This window comes from Staurois parvus, unplaced genomic scaffold (assembly GCF_062004578.1).
Source record: "Staurois parvus isolate SC_StPar_1 unplaced genomic scaffold, SC_StPar_1.0 ptg002140l, whole genome shotgun sequence".
In the NCBI taxonomy this organism is placed as follows: Eukaryota; Metazoa; Chordata; class Amphibia; order Anura; family Ranidae; genus Staurois; species Staurois parvus.
Genome location: NW_028319936.1, coordinates 6191325 through 6210282, shown reverse-complemented (window position 1 = coordinate 6210282; position 18958 = coordinate 6191325). Strand labels below are relative to the sequence as shown.

At 40.2% G+C, this 18958-nt stretch overlaps 1 protein-coding gene across 3 annotated transcripts in view; it reads left to right on the top strand.

Moving 5' to 3' along the window:
* Positions 1–18958, top strand: part of LOC149432483 (amine oxidase [flavin-containing] A-like) — a 135445-nt gene that overhangs the window by 105456 nt on the left and 11031 nt on the right. For all 3 annotated transcript variants that reach the window (XR_016308990.1, XM_089665132.1, XM_089665133.1), the window contains exons 12-14: positions 5078–5175; positions 8151–8262; positions 18517–18579. Coding sequence is in view for 2 of the 3 variants with exons in the window: in XM_089665132.1 (XP_089521258.1) it covers positions 5078–5175; positions 8151–8262; positions 18517–18579 (273 nt within the window). In the remaining variant the exon portion in view is untranslated. The remainder of the gene's footprint in view (positions 1–5077; positions 5176–8150; positions 8263–18516; positions 18580–18958) is intronic.

The window sequence follows — 18958 nt, the reverse complement described above, 5'->3', positions numbered from 1 at the left end:
TTTTTGGATGAATACAAGTATTTTATGGGAAAAATATAGCAATTGTTTGATACATGCAACTTTAAAAATGAAATGTTTTCCAGTTAGGATTTAAATATACATTCATTTTGAAAACCGAACATTCTCTATTGCTTTAATAAATCGGCTCTTTTGTTCTAAGAATATGGGTTCTTAGAACAAAAGTGCATTTTGCAACGTATACCAAGTTATCCTGAATACTGCTTGACTTGCTCCTGCTTGGCATCAGTTAGTGGGTGTTGCACAAACTTGCAACTGCCTGTTAGCCTAGGCATACATCATCATTCATAGATCATTCATGTGTTAGGACAGGTAAACATGTCAGTTAGCACTTAGTTTCACAGTTTTAATACCTCCTTCTCTTCTAGCAAAAATGTATTTTTTAGCATTTATTTTGTGTTTTTACTTTATTGTTTAACTAATATACTGTAATCTTGAGAAAGTTTCTATATTTCATTGTGTATTTTTACATAATATTTCATGTACAATGTTGCTGTCAGTAAGGGAAACACCTATTCCTTTTAGACACTGCAGTCAACTTCTCTGCTAAACAACTAAAGCTGCCTATAGATGGATCAACAAAGAAACGGATTCCCTGATCCACACAAGTGAGGTGGATGGAGGAATATTCCCCACTGTGCTGTTTTATTCTGTCAGTGGTGACTCCTCCGTTGTTAGAATACACCAGTGCTTAAGTCAATTGGCTGCTTGCATTGATTGAATTAAAAGTTTCCAATATTACGCTATGGGAGAAACTGACCATTAGATCGAGCAGGAATGCCCATAGGTGGATTGAAATTCTGGTCCTTGCTGAACTTGATCCATATATGGCCATTTTAAGTTTTTTTTTTTACCATATTTTTCGCTCAATAAGACGCACTTTTTTCCCCCAAAAAAATGGGGGGAAATGTCTGTGCGGCTTATGGAGCGGCCGGCCCGGTATTCCCTTCGTCACTGCCGTGTTAGAATGCAGGGCTGGCCGCTCAGCTCTACAGTGCAGAAGAACCCACTCGTCCATACTACCTGTTCCTGGGTCCAGCGGTGTCCTGCTTCCATCGGCCGTCTTCTCTCCCCGGTGCCAGCATCTTCAGTGTGGGCACCCGGCTGTGACAGCTTGCAGCTTCACAGCTGGGTGTCCACTGGGCATGCGCGAGAAGCGCTGCACTTTGTGAATAGCCCGTAGTCTTGTGGGACCTGCCACGTGTCCCAGAAGACTACAGGGAAGGAGGGGGAGAGGACAACTCTGCAAAAGTGGGAGCTAGTACCTGTCAAATTTGGGTACCCGCCACCCCCCCCTTCCCTCTGCTCCTCAAAGGTCTGCAATCTCTGGTCATCTCCTGTACTATGCCCGCAGTCTCTGGTCATTTGTACTATGTCCGCAGTCTCTGGTCATCTCTTGTACCATGTCCGCAGTCTCTGGTCATCTCCTGTACCATGTCCGCAGTCTCTGGTCATCTCCTGTACTATGTCCGCAGTCTCCGGCCATCTCCTGTACTGTGTTCGCAGTCTCTGGCCATCTCCTGTACTGTGTCCGCAGTCCGGCCATCTCCTGTACTGTGTTCGCAGTCTCTGGCCATCTCCTGTACTGTGTCCGCAGTCTCTGGTCATCTCCTGTACTATGTCCGCAGTCTCTGGTCATCTCCTGTATTATGTCCGCAGGCTCTGGCCATCTTCTGTACTGTGTCTGCAGTCTCTGGTCATCTCCTGTACTGTGTCCGCAGTCTCTGGTCATCTCTTGTACTGTGTCTGTAGTCTCTGGTCATCTCCTGTACTGTGTCCGCAGTCTCTGGTCATCATCTCCTGTACTGTGTCCGCAGTCTCTGTTCATTTCCTGTACTATGTCCGCAGTCTCTGGTCATCTCCTGTACTATGTCCGCAGTCTCTGGTCATCTCCTGTACTGTGACCACAGTCTCTGGTCATCTCCTGTACTGTGTCCGCAGTCTCTGTTCATTTCCTGTACTATGTCCACAGTCTCTGGTCATCTCCTGTACTGTGTCCGCAGTCTCTGGTCATTTCCTATACTGTGTCTGCAGTCCATTGGTTTTTTCTTGTTTTCCTCCTCTAAAATCTAGGTGCGTGTTATGGTCAGGTGCATTCTATGGTGCGAAAAACACGGTAGTTTGCACTGAGACCACACAATTCAAGCTTGCCCATGTTTTTTTTTTTCTGTAATAAAAAAACGTGTTCTTTCCCAGTATGACAATCCCATTAACACATATAAATTACAACGCTCAACAAAACATTTTCTGTGAATAAAACAGCCGCATAAATATTAGATGATTTCCATTTTCATAGCTTGAAAATACAGTACAGTATTTTGATGCAAGTAACTTGTTTTGTAATCCCACATAATGGAAATTGATGTACTCAGATTAGAGTATTAAAGTCCTTGCATGCTTTTTCTTGGTCTCAGCCATTTTCAGCTACATGTATACTGCCTTGTGTAATGAAATTAATCTTACTTGGAATCAATATACATTTAATATATTTTATTGCATTTTAACTTTTAGGTATTTAATTTGGACCGTGGACATTTATTCCTGGCTGTAGAGTACATTTTCACTGTTAATTTACATTTTCACGTCTTTTATTCAGAAGCAATCGATGATGTTAGAAACCAATGCAAGCATCAAGCCCTGTAGATCAATGTTGCAGCAGGCTGAAAAAAACTGTTTTCTTTTCTGCTGCACTAATCTGGAAATCAATACTTTTTTACTACATAGATACATTAAAGGTGATCGCTTGTAGATAAAGGGAATAATTCAAAATGTTCAAATAAACTTTAGTTTAGTTTCTTAAGAAGCTACCTGCAGTAGCTACGTTAAAGGGAAATGTCTTATCGAAATGTCTTCTTTGATGTGATCAGATTAAAGTAAACCTGTGCTTAGACAATGCAGGGCACTAACCTGTCACCTCTCCAGCTACACAGTTACCTGTCTTCAGCTATTGGGAGTAAGGAAAAGAAGCCTTGTTTAATTTTCAGATCATGGCAATCCATTGCCTAAAGCACAATTAAACCCTTGCTGTTTATTTCTGTAATGCAGTCTGGATTCATATACAGTAATAGATATGGATCTCTTGTCCTGTTTTTTTCTGCTATGTGCTGCAGCAAAGGTAAAACACGCTGTGCTGGCAAACCACGGCTCTCTCACAAAATGGGTTACCAATGGTCTATCATGGTCCCCAAGCACAGCTCTGATCAACAGCACTTTTTGTTCCTGAGCAGTACTGTTTATTGAGGCAATGACCAAGGGGGCATGATGGTTTGCTGGAGGGGTAGGCCACTGCTTGTGTGACAGTGCTGTGAAACAAATATGAGGCTGGTACAGTGCTTACATTCTCCAGTATCCTGATGGAGTTGACATTTTCAGAGTGAAATATGTGAATGGGGTCGTTTTGGAATGATTATTAATTATTATGATCCATCCAGCACATACACTGCCCATTTGTGTGTCCTGACTTAGGCACTTTTACCTATTAGATTGTAAGCTCCTAGGAGCAGTGCTCTCCTGACCCTCTTGTATTGAATTATATTGTTGCTGTATTGTCTCTCCTTATACAGGCGTACCTCAGTTTACGAACGCCTCGGTTAACGTAATTTTCGGTTTCCGAAGGAAAATCCATTGAAAATTATGCCTCAGTTTATGAGTTTTTCTTGCAATACGAGCGGATAATTGGTTTTCCATGCATTTAGGCATTTTTTTTAATCATGTTCCTGTACAGTACTATGCCTTTAAAGTGCACTTTATAAAGAGTTTTGAACAGATAAGACTTTTTTTTACTATTTTCTGACCTCCGGAATGGATTAATTGGTTTTCAGTGCATTTGCGATTTTTTTTTTTTAATCGTCCCTTTATGCCTTTAATGTGCACTTTATAAAGAGTTTTGAACAGATAAGACTTTTTTTTTACTATTTTCTGACCTCTGGAACGGATTCATTGGTTTTCAGTGCATTTACGAATTCATTTTAAATCATGTCCCTGTACAGTATTTTTGCCTTTAAAATGCACTTATAAAGAGTTTTGAACAGATAATAGCCTTTTTTTTTTTTTTACTTTTTTTCTGACCTCCAGAACGGATTAATTGGTTTTCAATGCATTCCTATGGGAAACCGCGTTTCGGTTTTCGAATTTTTCGCAATACGAAAAGTCCCGCAGAACAAATTAAATTTGTAGACCAAGGTACGGCTGTATTGTAGAGCACTGAGCAAACTTGGCACTATATAAATTCTGTATGATAATAATAATTGTACCTCCTAGATGTAAAGACAATTAAAATGCATTTTTTCTGGCTGGTCAGCCTGCATTGGGGCTTATTAATAAAGTAGACATGGCTTCTTCTTATGTATTTGGAGGTTGCATTCAGCAACACTCATCTCTTATTTTCTATTTGCCTGTGCTGCATTGTTATCAGTTACATTGCTTTGAGGCATTTGCTTATCTTGGTTATGGAGAAGAGGAGTGCAGGGACGTTTCAGTATTCCTGCCCTGTTTCTGTTGTCCTAAACAATATGGAAATTGAATGTTGTCATCCTAGGGCAGGAAGTAAGTTAATGGCAGAATCACCATAGAATATAAAGGTCAAAGAAGCCTGAAGCAAGAAAACAAATGTAGCCATCATATTTGAGGACATTTTTATTTTAACTACACTTTTAGGGCAAGTTACAGCAGTGGCAGCTGGGATGTTTCAGAAAGGCTCCATGGACACACCGATAGCCTTTTATTACTTTATCTAAGGTTACCATAAAACCGATGCCCTTTCCCTGCTGCAGCTAGGTTTAGATTGATAAGATAAGCACTCTGCATGTGATGATATTATTGCACTACTAACAATGACATCTCTGGTCCAGCACATCTCCTGAATTATTACTTGGGCAGCTAAGGTTGGTTATTGCAACTTATATTCTATATTGTGTATTTCTGGCAAATGACCTAGTAACGGAGCACATCTGTCTTTTTCTGCGAAGGAAGATCATGGAACTTAACATATTTTTCTGTTGTAAGTTGTAGTGGTATAGAGTGTCTGTGTAATTATTTGATGATTTTTTTTTACCAACAGCCTGTGCATTATGAAGAGAAGAACTGGTGTGAAGAACAGTACTCCGGTGGATGTTACACAGCCTATTTCCCTCCAGGTGTAATGACTCAATATGGAAGGTACAGTAAAGTGACAGCAAATATATACTCTATATACCGTACATAACCGAATAGAGGGAATTTCTCTTGATTCTGTGTGATGTTAGCAGTTGAAGGCTCATGCTGCCAAGGCTAGTAAAGATGAAACTAAGGAGAACTTTATCATTTAAAAAAGCCACTTTTATTTATTATTTAAAAATGTAGCCACAAGGTGATCTAAATACCCGGTACGACATGGAAAGAAGATTATCAATCACACGCTCCCCCAACCTCAAATTTCATGGGTTTCATGCTTAAGTAACATTAGATGTACAGTCCAAATCTGATAGTTTCAATATCTGGAGTATAACCTGGTTGCATTGACTGGATTAGTTCATTTGTTAATCTTACCCTCTCTGTTCCCCTCTCCTTCCACATACCCTCCCCAATTTACCTATGGTTCTCAGTATGCATGTTTGTAGTAATCACATCATCAACTAATGGATCTCCTCTTAGACCAAGATTGTATAATTGATTTAATGATCACTACTTCAGATTGTTTGTATAACTTTGAACCTTTCTTGTAATTTTACTTGAAAATTCATTAAAAAACAAGTTGGACTAAACAATTTAGCCACAGAAACTGCCAAAAAGATCATTTATGCTGGAGAACCAATAAAAATGTGTGTAATTTTTTTGTTAATTTTAACCCCTTGGCGCCAGTGCCTCCCAGCCCTTTAAGGGTTTCAGGAGGCAGGGCGGGGTTTTAAGGTCATGTGACCGCCGTGATTCGCCGTCACAGCAGTCACATGATCGGGAAAGGTCCCAATCAAAAGAGAAGATCGGGACCTTTCCATGAGTACTGGACATGTGTGCTGGGAGCACACAGGGCACACGCACTCAGCACATATGTTTTTCTTAATTGCATTCAAATGTGCGGCTGCCCGGCATCAAGGCCCAGTCGCCGGGGGGCCGCACATTTGCGTGCGGCTGGCGCAAAGAGGTTAAGGATCTTCAATGGAAGCCCCAACTAGCAATTAAAGCAGAACTACAGGCAAAACTTTTTTTTTCATTTTGGATAGAGTAAGGAAGGGCTATAACCCATGTCAGTTGTTTAGTTTTTTTTTTTTTTTTGCTACCTGTATGCCCCTTTCTGTATACCTTCACTTTCTGTTCCATAGCCAAAATAGGAAGTGAAAACAACTCCCCACAAATTAACCTCTTGCCGATCACCTGGGTATGTTTTATAACAGAAAATGGACAATATTTTTTTTTCAAGATTTTTGGTCTTTTTTTCATTTATATTATAAATAAAATAAAAAAACCCAGTGATAATCTAATACCACCAAAAGAAAACTCTATTTTTGTGAAAATATTGTATAAATTTCAGTTGTGTTCAGTGTTGCATGACCACACAACTGCCAGTTAAAATAGTGCAGTGCCAAATAAAAAAAATGGCCTGATCATGAAGGGGATAAACTCTTCCAGAGCTTAAATGGCAGAGGGAATCCCCCAGGTTACGAGAAATAGGGTCCCTATTGGAAGATTTCCCTGCTATTACAGTTCTAGTGACAACCCAAAATTTGGGATTTTCTTTTACTTTCATTTTTGATGATAATGGTGAACAGAATAGGGTAAATCTCCCTAAAGGTTGGCAGAGGTAGCAATAAAGGCCTGACAGGTGTTCTAATCCATCTCCACTCTGTCCAAAACGGAAAAAAAAAAGTTTTGCCTTTAGGTATACTTTAAATAACTTTTACATAAAGACCATTCTTTTAATAATATGAAGTGTTAGTAACAAGTGTTACTTGGTGGCATAGACATAGGCTACTCAGAGATGAGCAGGTATGTCTCCAAGAATAAAGGAGGTTATATTCAGGATTACTACATAGTTATTTATTTATTTATTTTTTTTCTAAATGTCCGTATTTTTTCGTTTATAGCTAAAAAAAATAAAAATCCCACAGATGATCAAATACCACCAAAGAAAAGCTATATTTGTGGGGGAAAAAATTATATAAAATGTATTTATGTACAGCGTTGCATGACCATGCAATTCTCAGTTATAGTAACACATAGCCGTATAGCAAAAAAATGGCCTGATCTTGAAGGGGGTAAATCTTCCGGAGGTCAAGTAGCTAAAGAACAATTAGACCTTATGTTGTGGAGGTGAGGACAGTGGGGGGGATTTAGTAGTTTAGAAGAGACAACGATGCATAGTTGACACTGGCTGAGTTTATTCCATAGCAAGAGATATTTTTCTGTATTTGCAGGCACTTGCAGGGACCAAATGTATTACAGAGGTGTCTATACTAATTCAAAAATTATATTTGTATAGATATATACTGTGTATATATATATATATATATATATATATATATATATATATATATTTGTGTGTGTATGGGGGTTATTTACTAAAACTGCATAGTGCAAAATCTGGTGCAGCTCTGAATAGAAACCAGTCAGCTTCCAGGTTTTGTTAAGTCTCCGTTCACATCAAATCCGATTTTGAAATCGTGCGACTTACAGCGAAGTCGCACGATTTCAAAATTGAGTTAGGTGCTGATTTCCTTGCGATTCGCAAGACATCTGACACAGATGTCTATGCAAATCGCAACAAAAGTACTACATGCACTACTTTTGAAATCGGCGCAGCTCCAACCAAGTCGGAACCGCACCGATATGACCGCTCTGATAGCGGACAATAGGGTGCTACTTGGCATGCGTTTTTGCAAGTCGCATGCCAAGTTGCATCCAGTGTGAACCAGCCCTAAAGCTTAACTGAACAAGCAGAAATTAGAAGTTGATTAGTTGCTGTGCACAGCTGCACCAGATTTTGATTGCACCAGTTTTAGTAAATCCTCCCATGTGTTTCTGTATAACTACATTGTAAGACTGTGAGCTCTGTCTAAGGCAGGGACTGGTGTGAATGGACTCTGTAAAGCACTGTAGAATGTGTTAATGCTGCATAACTACATAAAAATTATTGATTACATTTTGTCCTATCTCTGAAGTGTCATTCGACAGCCTGTTGGGAAGATTTACTTTGCTGGCACTGAAACTGCCACACAGTGGAGTGGATATATGGAAGGTGCAGTGCAGGCTGGCGAGAGAGCAGCAAGAGAGGTATAAAACATTTCTCCCTTATAACTCTGAATGTGCATAGCATTAAGAAACTAACATCCATATGGCTGTATTTTTCCATTTTGTTTGCTTAAAGTGGAACTTCACTCTTTCAATCAACATGGATTATTTTTAATCCTTATGTAGCTAGCATTAGTAAATAGATAGGAAAGTATATTATATTTACTTGTTTTAAACTTTTTTTTTTATATTTCTTCAGTTACTTCCTGGTTTTCATTCCTAGGCAAATGATGTCACACATCCCAGGAGTATTCAGGAGGGGAGAGGAGGGAAGGTTTTCATCTCAGCCAATGCCTGAGCTAAGGTTAGATGGATTCTAGGAAGTAAATGCTACATGAATCATCTGCCCTTACTCAGGATGGCCACTGCCAGAAATGCCCAGGGGATATTTTTCAAAATGATTTCTATGCAAAATAAAGCATGGGTACATGGATGGATGGGGGGAGTTTGCTTTGAATTTTAAAAATGAATAAAATAGTATTTTTGGTTTGTGGGGCCCAGATGCATTGTAGTTCTACTTTAACCACTTGCCCTCCTGAGGATTTACCCCCCCCCCTCCCCTTCCTGACCAGGCCATTTTTTGCCTTACAGCACTGCATTACTTTAACTGACAATTGCGCAGTCATGCAATGCTGTACACAAATTAAATTAAATCCTTTTTTCCCCACGAATAGAGCTTTCTTTCAATGGTATTTTATTGCCTGTGCGTTTTTATTTTTTGCACTATAAAAAAAAAGACCAACAAAAAAACAATATTTTCAACTTTTTGCTATTAAACATGTCCAGTAAAAAAATGTAAAAATCTAATTTTGTCATAAAGTTAGGCCAAAATGTATTCTGTTACATGTCTTTGCTAAAAATAAAAATCCCAATATGTGTAAATTAATTGGTTTACGTGAAATTTATAGCATTTACAAATGACGGTATATATAATGGGATTTTTTTTTTTTTTTACTAGTAATGGCGGCGATCAACAACTTATAGCGTGACTGCGGCGGGCATTCTGACACTGGAGGAAACTGACTTGGTGTCACTGACATCCCCAGTGACACCAATACAGTGCTAATAGAAAGCACTGACACTGTACTAATGGCACTGGGCAGGAAGGGGTTAACATCAAAGGGTTAACTGTGTGTATGTGCTTCACTGTAAGCACACTGCTTTGCATAGCTGTGCTATATACAGCCATGCAAAGCAGTGTGCAGGAGCTGACTGGAGAGAACTATTTTGTATACAGACAGGTCTCCCCCCTGGTTATAAAGAAGCTTTCTGATGTTAGTTGAGCTTCTCTTTGGGAGCCGCTGTCATTTTAGGCAGAAAGTGGGTGATCCGGAGGGATGAGAAACACTGGCCATGTATTATAGGAAGTGTCAGAACCTGCTGTCTCGGCTTGTCCAACCTCTAGTTTTCTCTTGGGTGCAAGCCTTTCAGTGGCTACATTCCAAGCTCCATGAAGGATGGAGCTTGAACGTAGCCACCGAACACCAGAATCTGATAACTATTTATTTTTTTTTCTTCTGCTTTTACTGTCTGGTAACTGGTAACAAACACCTTTCACATTCAGCTAAAAAGTTTGAGTTTTTTTTTAAGGTTTAGTTATATTTTAATGTTTAACAATACACAGACAAATTAAAGGGAAACTAGGCTTGTTAAAGCTGAACTTATAAAACAAACACCAATTAATGCAGCTATATATACACTATATTGCCAAAAGTATTAGGACACCTCTCCAAATCATTGGATTCTAATGTTCCAATCACCTCCATGACCACAGATGTATAAAATCAAACACCTAGGCATACAGACTGCTTCTACAAACATTTGTGAAAGAATTGGACGCTCTCAGGATCTCAGTGAATTCAAGCGCGGTACCGTAATAGGTTGCCACCTGTGCAAGAAGTCCATCCATGCAATTTCCTTGCTTCTAAATATTCCACAGTCAATTTTTAGTGGTATTATAACAAAATGGAAGCAACTGGAAACAACAGCAACTCAACCACAAAGTGGTAGGCCATGTAAAATGACAGAGTGGGGTCAGCGCATGCTGAAGCACACAGTGCACAGAAGTCGCCAACTGTCTGCAGAGTCAATAGCTAAAGACCTCCAAACGTTGTGTGGCCTTATGATTAGCACAGAGTGTAGAGAGCTTCATGGAATGGGTTTCCATGGCCGAGCAGCTACATCCAAGCCTTACATCACCAAGTGCAATGCAAAGCACCGGATGCAGTGGTGTAAAGCATGCCACCACTGGACTCTAGAGCAGTGGAGATGTGTTCTCTGGAGTGACCAATCATGCTTCTTTGTCTGGCAATCCAATGGACGTGTCTGGGTTTGGCAGTTACCAGGAAAACGGTACTTGCCTGACTGCATTGTGCCGAGTGTAAAGTTTGGTGGAGGGGGGGTTATGGTGTGGGGTTGTTTTTCAGGGTTTGGACTTGGCTCTTTGTGCTAATAAAGGGAACTCTTAAGGCCATAAAGGTAAGGTCCATAAAGTCATGGATGAGCGAGTTTGGGGTGAAGGAACTTGACTGGCCTGCACAGAGTCCTGACCTCATCTCGATAGAACACCTTTGAGATGAATTAGAGTGGAGACTGTGAGCCAGGCCTTCTCATCCATCAGTGCCTGACCTCAGAAATGCGCTTCTGGAAGAATGGTCAAACATTCCCAATAACACACTCCTAAACCTTGTGGACAGCCTTCCCAGAAGAGTTGAATCTGGTATAGCTGCAAAGGGTGGGCCAACTCAATATTGAAACATAGAGACTAAGAATGGGATGCCATTAAGGTTCATGTACGTATAAAGGCAGGCATCCCAGTTCTTTTGGCAATATAGTGTATATTTAAATAAATTAAGGCTCATGTTGACGGCCTTGTTTTTCTGCATTTGACATATGCCTGGAACACACATCAAACTCAGGTCAGCAAAATTCATTTGACTTAATTGAGCTGTTCACATGGCAGTTCAGAGGCTGTTTGACCTGTGTTGCTTTGTGCTGCATTTCTTTGGGTGTCTTTTAAGGTGTGTTTAAACTGCAAGCAAATCAGGTCAAAAACAGCATTTTCTTGTCAAATGCATGCAGTTAAATTTGAATGGCAAATGCTTGTATAAAACGAATGTCCATAAACACAAGCCCTTACATTTATTTTTAAATGCAACTAATTCAAGTACCTGATTTTGGCTTGCTATCTGCTTTTTTAATCCCCTGGACAGCAGTACCAAGACTTTGAGAGAGAAGGTACAACTATGGGCAGTTGTGATGCATTACATACAGTCTGGCAAAAAAACAATTGCCAGGAGTGATTATAGAGACTGATCTATGTACAGTACTTCTGCTTTGCCTTCATTATCCACTCGCAGTCATGGAGGTGATTAGATTGTGTTGCTTAAGCACAGTAGCGAAAAATCAGGCCATCGACTTGGTCCTGCTGTCTATATCAGAAATGGTGTATATAGTTGTTTGAGTAGTGTTTTGCTTTGAATATTTAAATATATATGTAATGTGATCAGCCAGATGAAAATATTTCTATTAATGGAAGTTAATGTGCTTCTGTGCATGGTTTGAGAATGTATATTGTATGTACAGTACATACTGGCAGGCTGGCTGATGTATTATTTATACAAGCTGAGCTTTCTGCTTAACATTAAAGTGATTGTGAAGATAGAAGTTTTTTACCTTCATGCATTCTAGTGCAGTTCCCCCCCAACCCTGCACCCCTCTACAATAATTCCCCAATCCTGATCCAGCAATGCGCACAAGAGCAGCGGCTCTCCCAAGTCTCTCCCTCTTCATTGGCTCAGGCACAGCGGCACCGCCAGTGAGGAAGGATCAGGGGGCGGGCTGAGTTGCTCTCTGTGAGTCTTATGGACACACAGAGGTGGCTCAGGAGCGAGTACGCACAAGTGCCTCCACAGCAAGCAGCTTGCTCTAGGAGCACTTGACGGGCAGAGGAGCCAGGAGTGCCAGTGGGGGACCCTAGAAGAGTAGGATCAAGGTTGCTCTGTGCAAAACCACTGCACAGAGAAGGAAAGTATGACATGTTTGTTTTTAAAAAAAATAAAAAATTAACCTTTAGAATCACTTTAATTATTATAGCATAAGTTTGTCAACAGTCTTGCTGGGATGGACAAATGAAGTAAAAGGCCAGATTTGTAATGTTGCTTTGTGGTAATGCGTTAGCATCTAGGCGTGCTGCGGTACCACTTATTCTGAACGGCACCCCAATGCACTTTACCAACACACCCAGGTAAAGCACTACAATGTGTTGTGATGCTTTGCTATAAACATATAAGCATGCCATTCTCTCGTGGTGAGTGTGTTGGTGCGTAAGGCAGCCCATTCAAGTGAATGTATTGGCGTAACACACAGCACATCAACAAACCACAAAGACTTTAAATGGACCCTTACACCCGGGTCACACCTATCCCAACTTTGAAATCGTGCAACTTACGGTGAAGTTTCACGATTTCAAAGTCGGATGATATGCCGATTTGAGGTGTGATTTGCAAGACATCGGACACAGATATCTATGCAAATCGCACCAAAAGTAGTGCATGCACTACTTTAGAAATATTTAGAAAATATGACCACTGTAATTGCGGACAATAGCGTGTGACTTGCCATGCAATTTGTAAGTCATATGGCATGCAAATCACATGCCAAGTCAGACCCTGTGTGATCGGGGTCTAAGGCTGGCCATACACTATACAATTTTCTTGAAAATGTTGCTTTAGATTTATCAAAAACCGTATAATATGAGGTCAAACCTAAACAACACTTTCAGTTGTATCCAATTGGGCAAGCCCTTGCACTACATAGTTGAAGGTAAATCTAAAGGAAATTGGACAGAAAATTGTATAGTGTATGGCCAGCCTAAGGTTACATTCACACAAGCAATTTAGGCTTGTGCTAATTGAAGCAGTAAGAGTCTTCTAATTCCTGCTGCGGTCCTGAGCAGCTAGGTGCAGTCACCAGTCCCATTCACTGTAATGGCAGCTCGTCAACAGCTGCAGCTATTCGCTGCTTTTAGCACAGCCAGCAATTAACTGCGGCGATTGCTGCTAAACGCACACGAAGTGCTAGCTGTGTGGTGCGACTTGAATCCCTGCAACCTGTCATTATAGTGAACAGGGTCAACGGCTTCAACCAACGGCTCACAACCGCAGCAGGAGTCAGTGGATTCCTGCATCTAAAATCCACACCGGCTAAATCAGTGGTGCCAATAAATGGGCTGAAATACATTGCTTGTTGAGAATTCTGCTCCAGTCTGGTTCTGGCCATAAAGGTTATGGGTTGGGAATGTGGTTAAATGATATTTCCTGAAGTGGAGGCTCAGCTACTCTGAACTCTGATCCTCCAGTTCAGCAGAAATTCTGATGAATACATGACCACCCTTAACACAGGTGGCCAGCACAGGGATCCTGTAGCTGCATTTTCTCTAAGATCTATTACTGGTTTGATCTATCATGGTAAGACTGTTAACATAGCTTTATGGTAATGCAAATCTCCAATTTTTCAAAAAATGTATTCCCTGTAGGTCAACAGTGCACATTGTATGGATTTTAGCATACTTTATTACACATACATTTATTTTCTGAAGATATTGATGTAAATTGTCAGCATTTTTATCAAAATGACTGAAAAATTGTAGGATTTGCATCCATCATCACCACTTGGTCAGTCAGAGTTTTAATAGGAAAAGCTGCCGCCTCCTTTCTACATGTGCAAGAGTTATACCCACCTGAATACCACCGTACATATACACTCACTGGCCACTTTATTAGGTTCACCTTGCTAGTGCCAAGAAAATATCCCCCACACCATTACACCACCAGCCTGGACCATTGATACAAGGCAGGATGGATCCGTGCTTACATGTTGTTTACACCAAATTCTGACCCCATCATCTGAATGTTGCAGCAACCAGTCTGCCCATTCTCCTCTGACATCAAGAAGGCATTTTCGTCCACACAACTGCCGCTCACTGGATATTTTTTTCATTTTCGGACCATTCTCTGTAAACCTATGTGAAAATCCCAGTAGATCAGCAGTTTTTTAAATACTCAGACCAGCTGGCACCATCAACCGTGCTATGTTCAAAGTCACTTAAATCCACTTTCTCCCCATTCTGATGCTCAGTTTGCATTTCAGCAAGTCGTCTTCACTACGTCCAGATGCCTAAATGCATTGATTTGCTGCCATGTGATTAGCCATTTGTGTTACCAAGCAATTGAACAGGTGTATCTATAAAAGTGGCCACTGAGTGTATATACAGCCATGCTATTGAGGTGTTTCTGCTATAACCATGATCTTGGTACCATTCTTATCAGCCTGTGATTCTCTTGTAGGGCCTGTTCACACTAGAATTCAGAGCGGAAAATGCACCGTGCCGGTGCCCCACACTACATTAAAACTGCACTGCCCTTGTGATCTGCAGTGGGTGGCAATGCAAAGTTAACAACACCCCAAACACTGGTCACAAACAGTGCGTTTGCCTGCACAGTACAAAAGTACCCTGTGATCTGGTAGTAGTAGTGCATGAACGACGTTTGGTGCGGTGTGGTGCGATTTCAGTCCATTGAAAATGATCCTCTCTTAAACGCACAAGTGATGTTTTTTTATTTTAATTCTGCTTTTAAACACTCCTGTCTCTAAACGCCTATAGTGTGCATGGACACATAGGCTAAAATGGAGGGGCATTTGGAGGCAGAAAAAAAAAATGTCAGACGTCTGTAAAACAGGCATTTTTTGCTCAAGTGTGCATGAGGCCTAATTCTACTTAAAGAAATATAACAAACTTTCAGTTAAATCCAGGTATGTAAATGATGTTTTAATTAGAAATTGTTAGCACATATTACATTGCTTTTCTAGCTAAATACGGTGCAGGATTTTGCAGGTGCATTTAATGTGACATTTTGGCGCCCCCTAGAGAACTTTTTTGACACATTTTACAAATGATCTAGCTGTACTTGAATTCAATTACATCCCATCTCTGATAGATATAGGTATTTCCCACAAACCTTCACATTTTCTCTGTTCTCGTACACAACATTGTTTCTGTAATGTCACAGGCTTGCTTAGCCTCTACACACCTGGCTATATATTTCATTATCTTCCCTGCTTTCCTTCTCATATCCTCTGCCTTTCTTTATCTTGGTGCTTTGTGCTTTTCTCATTTATCTCTATCTTGTAAAATCACATTCCCCGCAATCTCTTTTCTCTTTTCTTTTGTACGGTTTTTCAGCTTGCATATTATCACATCTATCAACATCACCTTGTAATCAATAGTTTTGTCTTAACATTTTTTGGTAACTCTATATCCTGTATTCATCATTTATATTTCTATATTCATCTATCTGTGTTATCTATTTTGTTTGACCAGAATGTCTAATCACTTTCCCATGCTAATATTTAAGTATTGGAAAGAGAGTTATTTTAACAAAAAAGAGCAAAGTCCTCATGCACTAAAGCAACACAGTGATAAACAATGATATGTAGGTACAGTTCTCATCGCAACTCATCAGAAGATTCCTTTTTTTGTTATTGCACATTGTTCTTTTTCATGCTGAATAAGCTAGTACCTTTGCAGTTTGAGCAGTTCCAGTCTGGGCCAGTTCTGACATTCCTCTCCTACATGAAAAAAAAATCTACATTTTTTTTGCTAGAAAACTACTTGGAACCCCCAAACATCATATGTATTTTTAAGCAGAGGCCCTAGAGCATAAAGTGTTGGGTGCTGCATATTTTTATGACATATGATATTTTTGTAATAATATATATATATTTTGAATAAAAATACACTTCAATTAATTTTAATGTGCAGAAAAACACAATATAATACCTAATTGTTTGGTAAAATATAAAAGATGATGTCACGCCAAGTAAATAGATACCAAACATGTTATGCTTTAAAATTGCATATGACCATGGAACTATGGTACCTCAAAATCTCCATAGGCGATGCTTTAAAAGCCTTTACAGGTTACCAGTTTAGTGTTACACAGGTGGTCTGGTGCTAGAATTATTGCTGGCAATACCTCACGTGTGTGGTGCAATCAATGTTTACATATGCATGCAGGACCGACGCATCGCTTCGCTTTTGCAGGTGGGGACGGGGCGCTTTAAAAAATGTTTTATATTATTATTTTATTTAACTTTGAACACTGTACCTTTACATTTTTTTGGGGATCAACTTTATTGCTATCACAAAGGATAAACAACATCCATTGGTCTCCATACTGTGACCCGGGGGCCAGATGCTGCTCTTTTCTGGCCCTTGGGGCACAATTTCCATCCACTGACTCCAACACGGCATTATTCTTCCCAATGATACAAACGATGGGGCACTATTCCTCCCACTGATACCAATAATGGAGTACGGTTACTCCCACTGACACCAACAATGGGGTGCTATGCCTCCCACTGCTACTAATGATTGTGGCACGATTCCTCCCAATGACACCAACAATGGGGCACAATTCCTCCCACTGTCACAAACAATGGGACACTAATCCTTCCACTGATACAAACTATGGGGCACTGTTCCTTCCACTGATACCAACTATTGCTCCTATAATACCAAAAGTGAAGTATTTCCTACTCCCGCTGGCCACAATCCGGCCATCCTAATGTATGAAGGACAGTAAACTGGCCCTCTGTTTAGCAAGATTGGAGACCCTTGCTCTAAAGCACATGATCAAACTGAGATCAGCTTGATCAGGTGCTTTCAAAAACCGGTAACGGCTTGTTTACATGAAAATGAAACCATAAGTGATGAAATCCTCGTTGCTTACGGTTTGTGATGTCACATAGTGGGAGGACCGACATCAATTCCTCTCACTGCTTCCCAGGAACGGGATGCCACCGGTCACATCGTTACCGGGCTCTCCCATGCCATTGGACCATGGGACCCCCTTCTGCTGCCTAAATAATAATCTAGTGGCTGCATAGCTGCTAGAATTGCTTTTACTTTTTTCACAAGCGCCGGCTGCAAAAAATGATACTGGGATCATGACTGCAGGTAAATAATTCTAGCATTTGTAAATGATGAAGGGACATTAAGTGGTTAATAAACTAAAAATTGTATATAAGAAGTGCAGCGCTCGGTAATAAAAACAAATATATATATATATTGGAATGGAGGTTGATCCCATACAAATGTATAAAAAGCAAAAAAATAGTCCAGGAAATTAGTATGAAAATTAAAGTGCTCAGGTGACATGAGAGTCCGGTATCCATGTGGTAGTGATAAAGTAATGCGCACTCACCGGACGCGCATATTAAATGCGCTTTTGTGTATAAAAAACCCTGATGTCATCTGATGATGGATGGTCCTCCTTCTATTTGGTATGAGGCTGGTAGTCCACTTCCACTAGGGGTCCCCCTGTGTGCTCCTGGTAGGTGGTATCCCTCTGGGTGAGCTGGGTTCCACTATGAAGTAGTAATCCGTCCCAGGAACGTGTCTGTGAACTCCAGGACTTCTCCAGAGCCTCTCCTGTCCTCTGGAACTCCCTACTGCAGTACGTTAGGTCAGCCCCCACCCTGTCTGTCTTTAGGCGATCTTTAAAAACTCACTTCAATTAAACCAGTTTCTTTACATCACCATTCAACTACATACTGTAGGTAATATACAGTAAATGCATATTATCAAAACATATAACATATTAGTAGTACTCATCTTTATTATAATTATGTACATTTTATTCGAAATCCTGAGAACGTAAGGTGATATGAGTATTGAAAGGGACCCAACAGAGTAATCCAGAACATGGGCCCACTTTCAAGTGGCACAAAGCTGACTGCCGTGGTGGATGACCACCCAAACCAATAGGAACAAAAATTAGGAGGCACCTGTACAAAGCTTGTGGCCACAGAAGCTGGTTGCTGTTGTGGGGATTTTGGGGTGCTTGGCAGGATATGCTGAATTGTGATCAGGAACCTGAGTGCTTCTGTTATTGAATGTAATTAGCAGTGGATACTTCATCTACTCACTGGTTCTGTTTAAGGAACAAATGGATGTATCTTCCGTACAGTTTTTTAATACTTTATTCAATATTTATTGTCTTTCATTCCGTTTGAAATATGTTTCTAGAAAGCACAGTCTGTTAAGCAGTCAAGTAATCTATAATTTAAATTCTCAGTTCCAATCAAGCCCTTTTCAAAGCTGTTCATTTCCAACCAGTATTCTTCCAAACTGTGAAATTATAAAAGCGTAAAATGTATTGCTATTCCTTACAGATAATGTGCAAAATGGGACTCATTTCAGAAAATGAAATATGGGTGCCTGAACCAGAGTCGGTGGTAAGTTCTACATTGTTCCTCAATTCATATAATTAATGGGTTTGATGATATAGATGTAAAAATATCATTTTGGTAAAACACCAGCTTGTTAATTTCCCACAAATCGCTTCTAGCTGAGCAGTATATGTCAAGCTCTGCGGGGACAGCTGATGGAAATTGAAGTGGGTGGGAAGCAGCTGTAGTATAATGGTACTAATGATTATCATTTGTAAATAAGAGAGGACTTTGTCATGAACACATAAGTCATTATTACATGATAGTATTACAACACATTGCAGCTGATTGTTTTTCAGCAACCTTTCATTCTGTATCTAGTATCCTGTTGACCTATTGTGCATATAGCTTTTCACCTGCCTGTCTATGGGGTTAATGGAGAGTC